General features: G+C 43.0%; 1 protein-coding gene across 1 annotated transcript in view; it reads right to left on the bottom strand.

The window, feature by feature from the left end:
- STK39 (serine/threonine kinase 39) overlaps positions 1-17,951 on the bottom strand; it is an 827,935-nt gene that overhangs the window by 735,653 nt on the left and 74,331 nt on the right. Inside the window, exon 2 of the mRNA XM_068247051.1 lies at positions 598-710. Within this exon, the coding sequence (XP_068103152.1) occupies positions 598-710 (113 nt within the window). The remainder of the gene's footprint in view (positions 1-597; positions 711-17,951) is intronic.

Raw genomic sequence — 17,951 nt, 5'->3', positions numbered from 1 at the left:
GTATAATTTGGTAGTAATGGTGGTCAGTGGCTGAAGTGCCCTAGGTAGGAGAGTATGCTTGCCTGAAGAGGTGAGTTTTCAGATTTTGCCTAAAAAGGGCAAGTGTGGGTGAGCTGCGGGAGTGCTGAGGGAGGGTGTTCCAGAGGAGGAGAGAGGATCGAGAGAAGTCTTGTAAGCGGGAGTGAGAAGTGGTGACCAGGGAAGAAGAAAGGAGAATATGGTTAGAATAGCAGAGATCGCGTGTAGGTTGGGATTTGGAAATATTCCAACAGGGACACAAACAACAAGTACAACCTAGAAGATGTTGTAACCTTTCTTCATTCAAGTCAAACAGAAACATTTTATTAGAGTTCCCCTTTAATTGCAAAGCAGCAGAAGATTACACCAGTGAGCCTGGCTTAGCAGCCTGTAAACCATACAACACAGCAATGCCTGGAGAAGGAGAAAAAGGATTGAAAGCTAATTTATTACTAATAATTCTGCATCAGAGCAGCCTGCACGAGTTTAAATGTTACTTAAAATATTTTCTGCTGACAGCAAGTGGAGATAGCTGCTGTGATAACGCTGATACTTCCAAAAGCAACACGCTGTACTTACCAGCAACTCATCCATGCTGGTCTGGCACTTCTCTAAGTTTATCCTCTTTATGGCCACTCGCTCTTGTCTGGGTTTGCATAGTGCTGCCTGGACCACCGCTGTGGCGCCACTTCCTGAAACAAATTAATGAAGAGTGAAGAAGATGAAAGGGGAGCTGTCACTATAATAGTCACATAATCAGATAGTCACAGTTTTACCATCAACCAGCCAGCTAAAGATTAACACGTAGGTTATTTCTATCAACAACTTCAGTCTTTTCACCACTTTCATGAGAGAACTGGGGAAGCTGCCATTGGTCTCAATTCACTAAGCTTATCTCCTGTCTTTAATAACATTTCTAGAGTTATCACCATGGTGATGAGGCATGTAGTATTCAGGAAACATTTTACCTCAGGCAAACCTAAAGTTAACTCTTCTGTCTTTAAGTTAACTCGTCAATCCTTAAAATAACTCCAGAGTTAAAGACAGGCTGTTTATTAACTGCATGTGAAAATAACTACAGAGGAGATAAATTAACTACAGAGGAGGTAACTTAACCATTTACTGACAGCCTAACGTATTAAAACGTCATGCTTACCGCTATTAACAGCAACATGACGTTTTAATACGTCCCGCGTTCCCGCCGCTGCTACCGCCGTGTGTGCGCCGCTACCGCCGCTATTTCCGTCGGGCTTCCGTGCTGGGTGATTGGGGAAGAAGACCGAACGGTCCTCTACCCAATCGCAGTGCCTGGAGTGAATGGACGTGACCGCGAACAGCGGCTACGTCCATTCACAATAACAGGAAATGTAACAATTAAATAAAGTGAAGAAAAAAAAAAAGTGAACATTTCCTATGAGTGTTCACTAGCGCCATCTTGTGGCCAAAAAGTATATTACACCTACAAAATACATTCATTTTCAAGTACATACAGATCTTAATAAAATTACACTTCCAACCCTCCCCCCCCCCTCCCCCCCAAAAAAAAAAAATACTTGTAAAAAAAAAAATCAGCTAAAAAAAAGAAATAAATAGTTGCCTTAGGGACTCAGCTTTGTTAATTTAGATTTTATGGGGGGAAATTAATTTTAATTTATTACATAGGGGCTTGTAATTATGGCCAGAATAAAAAAACAACAACAGAAAAATAACACTTATATTTCAAAATAATATACTGTCGCCATACATTGTGATAGGGACATCATTTAGACAACTGGGCAAATAAAACGTGTTTGTTTTATCCACAGGAGAATGTTTAATTTAATGGTTGAAAACTGAGATATAATGATTTTTTTTCTTTTTTTTCTGTTTTTCTCATTAAAACGCATTTAGAATAAAAAAATTCTTAGCAAAATGTACTATCCACAGAAAGCCTAATTGGTGGCGAAAAAAACGAGGTATAGATCATTTTCTTGTGATAAGTAGTAATAAAGTTATTAGGGAATAAATGGGAGGAGCACTGACAACTGAAAATTGCTCTGGTCCGTTAGGATAAAAACCCTTGGGGGTGAACTGGTTAAGGAATGAAGAGATAAGATAACTCTCTTACTGTGTGGTGGTACATTTTCTCTTGCTTTATTATCTCCAGCATGATCTTAGTGAATTGAGGCCAATTGTCACACTACTATAAAAAATTCTAGCTTGCTGGCTTTCCCTGGTTTCTCGGCCAGATAAAGTGGTTGTGCCCTCTATTCAGGGCCCGTTTCCACTTGTGCGGTGGGAATCGCCGTGGAAAAAATTTGCATGCAGATGCGATTTCGCATGGATGACTATGTATGCGAATTTAACCATGGCAGTGCCTGTTTTCTTTTGCATTGTTTCTATGCGAAATCGTATGCGAATTCGCATGAAAATTCACATACCAAAACCGCATGTGAATTTCCTATTAAATACATTGTATGCGAATCGCATAGCGGTATGCGAATTGTGATGGCTCTGCCGTGCAGATTTTTTCTGCACAGAAAACCGCTCAGAAATCCTGACAAGTGGAAACAGTCCCATCCACTTGTATTGGTTATGCAAATCTGCATGCAGGAAACGCATGCAGATTCGTTTTAGTGGAAACGGGCCCTCACTTTTCAGGAAATTGGCTGAATTTCAGAAGCTGTTTATCAAGTTCATTTACATAGATAACAGCCCTAGTCAGCCCTAGTTTTGTTTTTTGGGTTTTTTTTAACACTTACTGTACAGGAAAACAGAAAGAGACTTCAGAGAATTTCTTAGCAGGATTAGTACTATATATACCTAAGTTTATCTTTTCATGTCACGTCACTCCAGGCAGGCTTTAAAGAGAATCTGTATTGTTAAAATCGCTCAAAAGTTAACATACCAGTGCGTTAGGGGACATCTCCTATTACCCTCTGTCACAATTTCGCCGCTCCTCGCCGCATTAAAAGTGGTTAAAAACAGTTTTAAAAAGTTTGTTTGTGAACAAACAAAATGGCCACCAAAACAGGAAGTAGGTTGATGTACAGTATGTCCACACATAGAAAAATACATCCATACACAAGCAGGCTGTATACAGCATTCCTTTTGAATCTCAAGAGATCATTTGTGTGTTTCTTTCCCCCATGCACTGAAGTTTCAGGCTGCTCTTTTCTTCCTGCAAACAGCTTTGCCCTTGTCTGTAATTCTTCAGTATGTGAAAGCCCAGCCAGCTCAGAGGATGATTTATCCAGCTTGTAAAAGATAAGAGAGAAGAGAGAAGCTGCCCTAATCTAAATAATACACAAGCAGTGTGCAGAGAGGGGCCTGGAGGGGGGAGATGCATCACAGAACCACAACACTGAAGAACTTGGCAGCCTTCCAGACACTGGCCGACAAGTCTGACAGGGGAAAGATACATTGATTTATTACAGAGATAGTGATAGCAGAAAGTGCTGCAGTTAGCCAGAACACATTAGAATAGCTTTTGGAACTTGTAGGATGATAAAAAACAGGATGCAATTTTTGTTACGGAGTCTCTTTGAAGAAAACCCGAAGTGAAAATAAACTAATAAAAGATAAATGTCTGTATCTATCCTCCTACTTCTAAAAATGACTTTTAGGGCTTGTTCACACTGCAGGCGTTTTCGGGTTTTTTTCAGCCGCCTGCGGTTTTTCAAAACGCCCCCCGACAGCGTGGCCAATGAATGTCAATAAGAAGGTTCATACCAGCGCGGGTCGTGCGCGGTGCGGCTAGGAAAGCGGTGCATTTTTAGGGCGATTCCGCCTCAATGGAAGGTATAGGTACATCGGCGAACACGTACAAAAACGCACATTAAGGCGATTGCGTTCGCATTTTTAGGAATAAATACATTGTATTTATTATTTTGCGGGTCAAAGAGTTCACTTCCTGACTTGCGTGCAGGGAGTGAATTACAAAACCGCTCGGAAAAAACACTTAGAAAACCGCTAAGCACAAAAGCAAATCGTCCACCCAAGTGCTTGGAATCGGGAAAAAGAATACGCTTAAAAGGAAAAAAAACAACGCGGACAGACACGCGAACGGAATGCAATGTGAACAAGGCCTTATTGTCTCTGCTCAATGACAGTCTTTGACCTATTTTATCTATCCCCTGCACGTACAAACTATTTTCTTCTGGGAAAGAGTTTTATGCCTGTAATTCCTTACTAGTGAAGATTACGGTATAGTCTGACTAGGTCCGGACAGCCTAGTTATTTGTATGCTTGGCACTGTACATACACATCTATCTCATCATGTCTCATGTCACCTCCGGAAGGGAAAATTGCACTTTTTGAGAAAAACTCATGTTTTCAGTTCAGCTCTGTATATTGAAATGTATCAAGAAAAATATAAGGGCATTCAATAAAATGTATTAAAAACAAAACAGAGGGCATTTGCAATTATTCATCTTTATATGAATAAGAAGGAACTTCTATGATGCATCATTTCTGCTCAGGGAGATTAAATGCAAACCATTCCTTAAAGCATACCTGAACTCAGAACTTCCTATTTTCTCTAAAAAAATAAGCAACAGCATAATAACCTTTAAAGAAAAACATTTGTTACAGCTTAGAGAACTCCTGCAATAAATCTACAATGTGCCTACTTCCTCCTTTTATGGAAGCAGACAAAGGGTTAACGTACTGTTTTTACATATTAGCTTTGTCTGCCGAGGGCTGTTGACTTTTTGTACTGACACAGCTGAGAGATCAAATTACACCTGTGATTACTTGAAGATGAGGGTAAATTAGACAAACTATTCTCACTAAAAACACACAGGGTGTATTCCCCTCTGTTTTCCTTGTATCCTGTGCAAGAGTTTAGGTCCATTTTAAAGTTCCTTTTAATCAGTCCTGGTCCACCGAGACTTACTTGGGATTTTTATAAAACTCCTATTTCCCAAGTCCTACCCAGAGCGGTTTTCTCTTTATGGAATCGATTACACTAATGTTATCATAGGAAATGTTAGATGTCAAATAAAAATAAACAGAGGCATGAAGTCAACCTTTTATTATTGCAGATCCCCTGACAGCAATAAGATCGGCTTCAAATGGCTGCTTGTTGCAGTTCCAGCTCTGCTAATGCTCCTTAGCGAAACAAAAGCAAAATTTCTACTATATTAATACAGCATCCGGGCCAAGAACAAAAGGTGTGCGCAATGTAAACAGAGTCTCTGCCAGGGATTAGGCTACGGAGCAGCAGCGTGATGAGATGGAATTACCTTGAGGGGAGAGATCACAACATTTCCTTCACTTATTTCTCTCAGCATGCCAAACTACATCATTCATAAAGCTACTGCTAGGTTTACAGTGTGTGCCTCTACCAGGAGGGCTGAGATCTCACCAGACTGACACTAAACTGCCCTGTCCTCAAATCCCACTGCTCTAAAGCCCCATCTACATGATACGATTCTTTGTGCGACTCGATTATCGATTCTATTTACGATCCGATTTAATCCGACATGTCCGATCGGGATTCGATTCCATTCAATTCGATTTGCCATTGTTTTGCAATGGCAAATCGAATGAAATTGAATCGAATCCCATTCGGACATGTCGGATTAAATCGGATCGTAAATAGAATCGTAATCGAATCGCACAAAGAGTCGTATCGTGTAGATTGGGCTTTAAGCCTCATCTACAAGTGTAGATGAGGCGGGGATCCGGAGGCTCGATTAGCCGCCGGATCGCCTTTTCCGCGTCCCCGCTGCGACCCCGCTCGCCGCGCGTGCGCAGGAATCAATACCCGCTCGATTCCCGCTCGTCCTCGCGCCGCGCCGCTTATCTTCCGCTTGATTCCCTGCCATTGTCCCCTCGCAGGGAGCGAGCAGGGAATCGGCGGTGGGGAGATCCGTCCTGTCGGATCTTATCAATCGAGCCGCATCAGCGGCTCGATTGATAAGGAACATCGCAGCTGCATCTACACGTGTAGTTGCGGGTTAAGGCCTCTTTCACAGAGTGACGATGCGTTTGATGCGACATTAAGGTCTCATAACGTGCCTCTACTGCAATGCATTGAAAGACTATAACTTGGACGTTATAGTACATTCTTTAGCCCTGTGTTTGGTGCGCCGTTTGGAACGAAAACGACGCATGCGTTACATGTAAAAAAAAATCTACGTCCAGCAGGTGGTGCTGCAGCTCTGACTGGACGTAAATTCAACGTCCTAATGAATGAAGCGTTACCGCCGCTCTGCCCCCACCGCAATTTGCTCGCTCTGTCATCTATAAGATTGCAGAGCTCTGTAAGCAGGTCAGGAGCCGCTTTTAATCTGAAAAGATTTGGGGGGGGGGGGGCATGTCAATTTTTTGCCCACATCTGGGCAGCTTTAGAGCTGAAGACAAGGTTGCCCAGAGGAAAGCGTACCAAATTCATGTACAAGTCACCATCAGTTCATATAAAAATGCAGGTCAGATGATCCAGTAAATACACACAAGTGATGCAGCTACTTCTATCACAACCCCTTTGTTTAGACAACACGCTCTCGATCTATTTGGATGTCCCATCACTATGGCGACCATGGATAATTAATAGTTATGTGAGACATTCCTGCTGTCTAATTGCTTGTCTATTTATAATTACAATGAGTATGCAATTTGTAGCACACAGAGCTAACATTTCCAGGGCTTTCCTAAGATAAGAAGACGGAAGACACGTTCGCAACGCCAGGCGTGACGTAACAAATTCATTCAATTTCACTTTTTATTTCTTACAGAAAACATATTAGATGACCTATCAGATATTTTACTATGCAAGAATGAACAGGAAATCTGAATAGATTTTACTTCTTTCTTTGTTTATAGGCAAGCATACATGAGGGCAGAGCAGCCCCATTCCATAAACAAATGACCATGTTGTGTTGATCCATCTCAATCAGATCAATACAAATCTGATAAAAAATGAAGCACTGCTCCATGCAGCTGTCGGTCCACTTTGGGGACGTCTGAGTAGGCAAGACAAGACAGAACATTTATATTGCGTTTTCTCCTGGCAGACTCAAAGCCCCAGAGCTGCAGCCACTAGGGTGCGCTAAGAAGGCAGTAGCAGTGTTGTGGAGTCTTGCCCAAGGTCTCCTTACTGTATAGGTGCTAGCTTATTGAACAGGAGAGCCAATATTCAATCCATGCTCTCCTGTGTCAGAGGCAGAGCTCTTAAAGGGAACCAGAGATGAAGCACCCTCATGTATTTTGCCATATATATCAGTGGGAACATTAGAGAAAACACCTACCCTGCTCTCTGTTTCATTCTGCATTGCACAGCTTGCTTCTTATCAACCCTGATTAAATCCACCGACTGAGCATTCAGTCTGGCTTTGCTCAGTATTCTTTATAGCTGAGTCTTTGTTTTCTGGTGTCTTTTCAAGCCCAAGCCTGCCCCCTGCTGGCTCTGCTCAGGAATTATTATAGCTGCTCTGAGTCATTATAGCAAAGGCAGACTGAATGCTCAGTCGGGGATTTTATCAGGGCTGATTAGAAGCAGGCTGTGCAGTGCAGAATGAAACAGAGAGCAGGGTAGGTGTTTTATCTAATGTTCCCACTGATATATATGGTAAAATACATGAGGGTTCTTCCTCTCTGGTTCTCTTTAAATGTGAACCCAAGGTGAGAGGGATATAAAGGCTGCCATATTTATTTCCTTTTAGGGCTCGTTCCCACTGTTGCGACGCGATTTCGGCCGCATTCCGACGCTTGTAAAAACGCATGCGGATGAGTTTCCGCATGCGTTTTTACCCGCGATTTCGCATGCGATTTCGCATGGCAAATTAACCATGACACTGCCAGGGCTAAATAAAATTGAAAAAGGTGCGAAATCGCACGCGAAATCGCGGGTAAAAACGTAAATTAACCATGACACTGCCAGGGCTAAATAAAATTGAAAAAGGTGCGAAATCGCACGCGAAATCGCGGGTAAAAACGCATGTAACAAACGCATGCGTTTTTACTATTAAATACATTAGCGGCGATTCGCACGGATTCCCGACGCAGGCGAAATCGTTGGCTCTTTTGTGCGTTTTTTTCACGCTGAAAAAAACGCACCTCAACAACGCTACAGTGGAAACAGGCCCATCCACTTGCATTACATGTGCGGATCTGCATGCGTTGGACGCATGCAGATTCGCGATAGTGGGAACGAGCCCTTAACCACTTCACCCCAAAGCGGTTTTTACCCTAATTTGCCAATAGCTTAATCACTACTAATCACAATGAAATGATCTATATCTTGTTTTTTTCATCACCAATTAGGCTTTTTGGGGTTGATATTTGTTTTCAGTTATTACTTTATTTTCTATGCATTTTAAAGGGAAAAACAAGGAAAAAATAAAAAAAATACACTATTTCTCCAATTTCCTCCCCTATAGTTGTAATACAAACACTGCCACTGTGCATAAAACGTTCAGATTTTATCTGCCTATTTGTCCTGGTTATCACAAGATTTTAATTATGTTCCTATTACAAAGTATGGTGACAATATAGTATTTGGAAATAAAGGTGTATTTTTTCTATGGTGCACTATTTTCACGTGCACGCTCGCGGGAATGCACGTGTGGGAGCGCGCGCATGCAAGTACACAGTGGCAGCAACACTGTTCTAAAGGTGGCCACTAATGGTCCAATTTCTAGTGAAAAATCGTTCAAGCAATCAGATATTCTGATCGGAAGAAAAATCGTTCACTACAACATCAGCGAACCAATCTTTGCTTCCTATCTATCACAACCAATCAAGAAAATCCATATTTTGGTTTGACAAAACTCCAGTCAGACAATTTTTTTTATAATCGTTCATAATTGATTGTGCCCATCAACTGAGATTGTTTTCACCCAATCCAATCAGAATTTCGGATCGCTCAAATGATTTTTCGCTAGAAATTGGACCATTAGTGGCCACTTTGACTTATAAACACGTCCTGGAGCCATTAAGAGGCTCTAGCAGGACGTTTTTATAAGTCAGCTTGTCATTAAGTGGTTAAAGAGACTAACAAAATTTTCAGCCTTTTTTTATACTATCCTACAAGTTCCTATATCTATTCTAAAGGCTAACTGCAGCCTTTTTTAGTTGCTCCATTGCTGTAATAAATCAAATGTATTCTCCTTTGTCAGGCTTGTCAGCCCAAAGAGGAAGTGGCTGTAATTGTTTACAGACAGGAGGAGGTTACACTGATAGCCCTGCTCTGAGTCTCTTCGAGTCTTTCACACACTGAAAACTGTGAAAAGCAGAGCTCACACATTCCCTGCTCTCAGTAAGGGCTGGTGCACACCGAGCGGCTTTTTGGGCGTTTTCAGATCCGCTTGCGGCTGCGGATCTGCTTGGTCAATGTATCTCAATGGGGTGGTGCACACCAGAGCGGGGGGCGTTTTGCAGAAACGAAAAATGCCTGGGTGAGGCATTTTTTGGATTGCGGGTGCGTTTCTGCCTCAATGTTAAGTATAGGAAAAACGCAAACCGCTCTGAAAAACGGCACTTCAGAGCGGTTTTGCAGGCGTTTTTGTTACAGAAGCTGTTCAGTAACAGCTTTACTGTAACAATATATGAAATCTACTATACTGAAAACCGCAGCAGCAATCCGCAAAACGCTAGCAAAACGCCTCATAAAAATAAAAAAAAGCGTTTAAAAATCTGCTAGCATTTTGCGGATCTGCTAGCGGGTTTTGGTGTGCACCAGCCCTCACTCAGTATCATCTACTGATAAAAGCTGATAATTGTGAGAAGCATAGCTCATAGACTATTGCAGACTGCAGACACGGACCTGCTATCAGTAATCACTACTAAATATTGCAGCATTCTTTACAAGGTAAAACTTCTTCTAAACTATGAAATACACTTTAAAGGCTGAATTGATTGTTCAATAATATAACCTTTCATGGAAACTGTAATGCAGTTTACAGGAACATGCAATATTATGATGAACTTCCTATTTGGCAGCCATATTTTTTGTTTACAAAAACAGTTTATAAAACTGCTTTTTTGGGGGCCAGGATCCTGGTGGGGAGCAGCGAAAATGTGTCAGAGGGGGGCAGGAGATGAAAACCTGGTATGTTAATTTATATGAGGTTTTTAGGTTACAGATTCTCTTTAAGCAATACCAGTTGCCTGGCTATTATGCTGATGCTCTGCCTCTGATACTTTTAGCCAGAGACCCTAAACAAGCATGCAGCAGATCAGGTGTTTCTGACACTATCTGACAAGATTAGCTGCATGCTTGTTTCTGGTGTAATTTGGACACTACTGCAGCCTAATAGATCAGCAGGACTGCCAGGAAATGGTATTGTGTAAAGGAAATAAATATGGCAGCCTCCATGTCACTCTCACCTTGATTTCACTTTACCCAGTACACTATCCAGCTATCCAATCACTGTAATAAAGTTACACTGTAATAAAGGGTAATAAACTATTCAGAACTGAAGTTTATCGATTAGCAAGGTTAAAAAGAATAAATCACTAGTACATTAGATCAAAAGTGAGTCAACTTGCTAAAAAACAATGAACCCATGTAAGATGTATGCATCTTTATACCTAAATGTGCGCCTGTTTTTTGCATATAAAGAAGTGAATTAAAGAGAACCCGAGGTGTGTTTGAAGAATATTATCTGCATACAGAGGCTGGATCTGCCTATACAGCCCAGCCTCTGTTGCTATACCAAACCCCCCTAAGGTCCCCCTGCACTCTGCAATCCCTCATAAATCACAGCCTCGCTGTTGACACACAGCGTGATGCAGAGGGTTGTGTTTATCTCTATAGTGTCAGTCTGCTGCTCTCCCCACCTCCTGCAGAACTCCGGTCCCCGCCTGCGTCCCTTCCCTCCCCGCTGATTGGAGGGAAGGGACGGGGGCAGGGCCCGGAGCTATGCAGGAGGCGGGGGAGCAGCCGAGACTTACACTACAGATGTAAACACAGCCCGCACAGCGCGGCTGTGATTTATGAGGGATTGCAGAGTGCAGGGGGACCTTAGGGGGGTTTGGGATAGCAACAGAGGTTGGGCTGTATAGGCAGATCCAGCCTCTGTATGCAGATAACATTCTTCAAACACACCTCGGGCAACAGTTCAGAACCTAGTGCTGTGCAAAAGCATCACAAAGATAAAGCTTTGCAATGTGTTCTGTTGCTATAAATGGGGGTTGCAGGAAAACAGTGTTCTGGGCTGAGACTATACGGCACTCTCTCTGTAATGCATCAGGGTAAAGTCAGGGTATTGGGGTAAAGCCATAGATGATCAGGGAAGCCATATGGGGATGGAGGGGGAAAGCACTAGACTCCTGTTAACTGTTTAGGGGTGGGAGGGGGACCACTAGACACCCAGGGTAGTGTTTATGGGTGGAAGGGAGGCCATTAGACACCAGGGAAATGTTTATGCGTGCGGGGTTAGACTACTGGACACCACGGAACTGTATAGGGCAGGGAGGGTGGCCACTAGGCACCAAGGAATTGTACAGGAGAGGGAAAGTGGACCAGTAGACACCAGGGTACTGCATAGGGGAGGGAGGCCTCTAGACTCCAGGGTATTCATAGGAGGAGGATGGGGCCACTAGACACCAGGGAACTGTATAGGGGAGGGGGGCCACTAGACACCCGGGAATTGTATAGGGGAGGGAGAGGGACCATTAGTCACCAGGGAACTATATAGGATAGGGGGATCACTAGACAGTAGGGAACTTTATAAGGGGTGGAGGTGGCCACTAGATATTGAGAATGGCCCGCGACTTGGTCCCAGTGTTCAATTTCGGCCCACTTTGTATGTGAGTTTGACACCCCTTTGAGTGTGAACAAGGCCTTAGAGCCTAGGTTCTCAACACTTGATGATCCTACCCCAGGGGCAACTTTACTAGTGCTTAGAGGGTTCTTGAAATGGTCATAGACAATGCATTATATAAATTTTGAGATTAAGTGATAAATTATAAATACACACACCTGAGTAAACATTTATAGTTAGTTAAAGGAATCAAGGTATGTTTGAAGAGCACTTATATGCAATTGTGGAGCTTTCATAACAAATATACATGCGTCAATGGGTACTTGAAATAATGTTACCAACAGTAAGGAGTACTCGGCCAACACAGTCATTAAAGAGCACCTGCAGCGTGTGCACCAATAATGGTAAAGGATTAACATTTAATAAGAAAGTAAGACAATTATTTTACTCAGCCACTCGCCCTCAACACAGTAAAGTTGCTGAGTAAATCCTTTACTATTATTAGTGCGCACGCTTCAGGTGCTCTTTAATGACTGTGCTGGACATTGATGCATGTATATTTGTTAGGAAAGCTGCACAATTGTATAGAAGTGTTCTTCAAACATTCCTTGAGGCCTTTAATCCTTTAATTAACTATAAATGTTTATTCAGGTGTGTGTATGTATGATCTATCACTTTTTAATTTCAAAACTTACTACAATGTATTATCTACTAGCTGATGGCCCGGCGTTGCCCAGGTATGTATTTGGCTGGTGTTGGCTCCACCCACTTTTTCTAACCCTAACACACAATTACTCAATGACCTAGCTTGTGAGCTTTGCAGTCTTTGGTATCAATAATTTTCATTGAAATGAAACAAATCTGATTGGCTGTTTGTGGCTCCACCCCCTTTTCTAAATTTGAACCCCAGTCACCCAATAACCAACTGTACCAGGTTTGAGGCTTGTGCGATTAACAGTGCAAGAATGGCAGCAATTAAATATCCCTCTTGAAAATCAATTTGTGAATTTTGATTGGCTTTTGTAGGCTCCACCCACTTTTCTTATTATTAAGAAGTGACCAACTGTGCAAAGTTTGAGACCCTGCCATTAAGAGTATAAGAATGGCTGCAGTTTACATTTTCCTAGTGAAATGTGTATTTGTCTCCGCCCACTTTTTGGTTATGGGGATACAAAGTATCCTATAGGTTATTCCAGGTAATGCACTATGTGTGTGCCAAATTTCATTCAAATCCATTCAGCTACTTTTGCGTGATTGAGTAACAAACATCCAAACTTTCCCATGTATAATATTAGTGAGATTTCAAGAACCCCTAAGGCTGCTTGCACACCAAGACGTTACAGGCGCACGTTAGTGCGCCTGTAACGCTCCCCCAACGCACAGCAATGTAACACAAGTGGGCTGTTCACACAGCCCACGTTGCGTTACATGTAACGCTGCACGTCCTGTGCAAAGTGCAGCATGCTACGGCGTTGGAGCGGCTATAGCCGCGTTAGACTGTTTGCACATGCGCAGTGGGGGGCGGAGGAGGCGGGGAGAGCCAGCTACAGTAGCCGCGCACATGGCTACTTAATATTCACTGCACTGGCGGGCGCTGATTGGCCGGCGGGACCACGTGATGCGGAGTGTCTCGCTCCGCATCACGTGGTCCCGCTGGCCAATCAGCGCCACTCTGGGAGATATTATGGGCATCGAGCAGCCTAACGCGGCTCACTCTACCGTCGGCTTTTGCAGCACCATACGTTGTGTTAGGTGCACGTTATGCGACCTTAACGTGCCACCTAACACAACGTCTTGGTGTGCAAGAAGCCTAAAGCCGATTTTACACCTGAGGCGACAGTCATATGTATAGAGCTGCCCCCCGCATGCCTCTCCCCCAGTGATAGACTCTCTGCTGGACAGGAAGTACGTCACTGGAATTTCCCAGATTTTCCAGTCATATTACATGCATTTTAGTGCACTGAGCAGTGCAATCCCGTTCAATGCAACTGAATGGGATCAGCACCGCAACAGCCAGCAATGCAGGCGCCGTGTGTTCTTGTAAAAAGTGTGGACCGGCCCTAACATTCATAAAGAATATTTTGTGTGCAAAAAAAATCAGCCAATAGTTGGTAGTGCAGCTTTTCTGCACGGTAACATGAGGACGACCTTGTATCATCGATAATGATTTAGACACAGCCTCTGGAAATAGACGCTCATTTAAATCTACACCCCACAATAGAGCACGACACAGCGACTTAAATAACCTCAGATTACTGGAATTCTATTTTCACTGTTAATGTTAAAAGTGTTAGAAGTTCTTCACATCTTTTCTTCTCAGTTTCATATACTGCAGAAAGCTCTAAGTAATTGTGGATTAAAGTGTATTATCAGACTCACATCACAGCAGCACAATATCTTCTCTAAGGCCTGGTGCACACCAAGCGTTTTTGGTAGCGTTTTCAAAACTGCTGCCACCTGTGAAAACGCTTGGCTAATGTATCTCTATGGGATGGTGCACAGCAGCCGTTTGAGGTTTTTAGCAAAATGCAAACGTGGCTCCTGTAGCATTTTTTCGGTTTGCAGATGCGTTTCTGCCTCAATGTAAAGTATAGGAAAAGCTCAAACCACTCTAAAAAACGCTAGATCAGAGCGGTTTTCCAGGCGTTTTTGTTACAGAAGCTGTTCAGTAACAGCTTTTACTGTAACAATGGCCTCAATTCACTAAGATCATGCTGGAGATAATAAGGCAAGAGAAAACTTACCTCAACAAAGTAAGGCCTAGTGCACACCAGAGTGGTTCGGCAGCGTTTTCAGATCCGATTGCGGATGTGGATACGCTCGGGTAATGTATTTCAATGGGGTGGTGCGCACCAGAGCGGGAGGCGTTTTGCAGAAATGCATACTCCCGGGCTGCTGCAGATTTTGGATTGCGGAGGCGTTTCTGCCTCCAATGTAAAGTATAGGAAAACCGCAAACTGCTCTGAAAAACGGCAGTTCAGAGCGGTTTTCCTGGCGTTTTTGTTACAGAAGCTGTTCAGTAACAGCTTTACTGTAACAATATATGAAATCTACTACACCAAAAACGCTTCCCAAAACCGCAAAATGCTAGCTGAAACGCTACAGAAAAGAAGAAGCGTTTCAAAATCTGCTAGCATTTTGCGTATCTGCTAGCGGTTTTTGGTGTGCAGAGAGAGTTAGCTTATCTCTTCATTCCTTAAAGAGGAACTCCAGTGAAAATAATTTAATATAAAAAGGTGCTTAATTTTTACAATAATTATGTATACATGATTTAGTCAGCGTTTGCTCATTGTAAAATCTTTCCTCTCCCAGATTCACATTCTGACATGTATTACATGGTAACATTGTTACTGTGGGCAGATTATGTAGCTGTTCTGGCTTTAACAGACAGCTATAAACAGCCATTTCCTGTGTGTGTCATTGTTACATTGTGGCAGTTTGCCCAGAGTACCGTACGGTACCAGAGCCTCTTGTGGGAGGGGTTTCAGCACAAAATCAGTCATACAGCGCCCCCTGATGGTCTGTTTGTGAAAATCATTATATTTTTCATGTAAAAGTGGGTATCAGCTACTGATTGGGATAAAGTTCAATTCTTGGTCGGAGTTTCTCTTTAAGTTACCTCCTCTGTAGTTAATTTGCCTCCTCTGTAGTTATTTTACCTCCTCAGTAGTTATTTTTTACAAGCAGTTAATTAACAGCCTGACTTTAGGTTTGCCTGAGGTAAAATGTTTCCTGAATACTACATGCCTTATCACCATGTTAACAGCTCTAGAAACGTTATTAAAGACAAGAGATACGCTTAGTGAATTGAGGCCAATATATGTAATCTGCTACACAAAAACGCTCCCAAAAACGCTAGGCATGTTTAGAAAACCTCTCTAAACATGCCTAGAATCGCTCTGGAAAACTGCTTCAAAAACCTCTAGTGTTTTGCGGATCTGCTAGAGGTTTTTGGTGTGCACTGGGCCTAAGGCAGGACTTGTCCCTGTGATATTTTGAGGGCAATTTTTAATTTTTCTGTCACTCTGATATACAGTAGTGTTCTTTTTTTGGATGCGGGGAAACGCTGCGTATTTGCAGGTCCTGGAAACTGGCCCTTTCTGTGCTCCCTGGAAAGTTAATCCTAGTTAAAAATGTTTTTTTTAGGATTTCCATAAACTGTAATGAAGATTTTTTTCCCATAAAGGTTATCATGCTTTGGCTAATCTATAAGGCCTTGTTCACATTATAGGCGTTTTTGTAAAATTTTAAGCACGGGCGATTTTTAAAATCGCCCTGAAAGCGCTTGTACAATGATTCTCTATGAGAGAGTTCATATCAGAGGGTTCGTTTGCAATCTGCTTTGAAAAGCGGTGCTTGGGCCAATTTTGAGGCGATTTACCTCAATGGAAGGTGTAGGAAAAAAGCAAAACGTTTACAAAATCACTTTGGCAAGCGATTGTGTGAGCGTTTTTTTTTTTTTAATTGTATTTATTTTTTCCGAATTTTTTTCCAGATCAAAAGACGGAAGCGCTCTGCAAAATCACTTACAAAAACGCCCACAAAAGTGAGCGAACACACAGAAAAACGCTTTAAAAAATGCGGCGAAAAAAAGCCCACCGCAGACGGACACGCGAGCCGAACGCAATGTGAACAATGCCTTAGAGCAGAGAGAAAGTTCTAAGTTTATATCCACTTTAAAACCTGTCAAGTCACACTATAATCTCATTTTAGTAAAAAAGGGATTATACTGTACTTACTTTCAGGAGAAATGCTGCTTCATGTGAAAGACAAAATCCCACTTCTACATATAGACAAATTTCTACTATAATGCAGGAACCCTGAGAAATGTAGTCGGGCACCTATGGTTCTTCCTTCTTTATGTCTCACATGATCACATCTCTTCTGGATAAATCCAGCAATGGAACACGTTAGCTAATGTCTGATTTATGGCTTATCTAAATCAGGCTTTAATAGCCTGAAACAGGGGCTGTACATACGTTAAAAAAACAGACAAAGCATTAGATATATACAGTAGAGTTTCAGTTATGCGAAACTCTACTAACCAGCAGTCTCAACCAACCAGCACAAATCACCGGCAGTACTCACAGTGGTGAAGGCCAACTTCTTAGGCTGTTTGTGGGCTCTGCTGTGCTTAAAGGGAACAAGAAGCAAACAAAAAAACTGTTTAACTCACCTCGGGCTTCTACCAGCCCCCTGCAGCCGTCCTGTGCCCGTGTCATCACTCCAAGACGTTGTGGTCACCTGCAACACCCCTCTTTCATGTAGAAGTGTGGCCCCGGTCTGCGCATCTCCTGGTCACGCTCCTGTGCACGGGATCACTCTGCGCATGCGCAGAATGGGGAAATCTTTGCTGCGCATGCGCAGAAGGCTCCCAGCAACTGGAGCATCATAGAGGATGCATGCGCCCGCACATGTGCAGTGGATGTCAACTCACCAAGTCGCCCAGCTGAAAGAGAGGTGCGGCGGGGGACTGGAGCGTCGCTCAGTGATGGCGCGGGCACAGGCAGCTGCAAGAGGTTGGTAGAAGCCACAGGTAAGTTAAAGTGGACCTGAACTCAGAACTTCTGAACTGCTCTAAAAGATACACAACAGCATAATAACCTTTAAAGAAAAAACATTTCTTTGTTACAGCTGATACACTGCAGATTTTTTACAAGATTTGCATCTATTTCCTGCTTTCATGGAAGCAGACATATTGTTAACATCCTGTGCTTCCAAATTAGCCTTTCCACTATGGCAGTCAGCTGACCAGCTGAGGGATCAAATTACAATTTGTGATTAGTCACAGATGATGGGGAATTAGACAGGCTAAACTACATACAGGGTGCATTTCTCTCTGCTTTCCTTCTGTCCGGTGCAAGAGTTCAGGTCCATCAAACAAACAAAAGTAGGCTATCTGACCAGGGGGGGGGCTAAGCGAATCAGGTAGCTGAAAAGAACGCCGCTCCCCACCGCTTCTGTGGGCTGCACTGGCCCACTTTCACTTCCGTAACCTATAGGTCACGACGCTGAAATGAGAGATTAATTCTCTGATCCAGCGTGCAGGGAGGCGGGGGAGTGGCAGGGGGCGCGGCCAGGGAGAGGTAAACCCTGCAGGAATGCCCCTGCAGGTGTTTTGAACATGGAATCCCTCTTCCTGTGTTTACCACCGAGATAGTGTCAAATATTGTCGCTAATCTCGGGGGGGGGGGTGCTATAGCGCAGCGGTGGGGTGGCAGAGAGCGGCGGTGTGGGGACACA

The sequence above is a fragment of the Hyperolius riggenbachi genome, chromosome 7 (genome assembly GCF_040937935.1).
Source record: "Hyperolius riggenbachi isolate aHypRig1 chromosome 7, aHypRig1.pri, whole genome shotgun sequence".
Taxonomy (NCBI): Eukaryota; Metazoa; Chordata; class Amphibia; order Anura; family Hyperoliidae; genus Hyperolius; species Hyperolius riggenbachi.
Note: the sequence above shows the minus strand (reverse complement) of the source record. Positions and strands in the feature narration are given on the sequence as shown.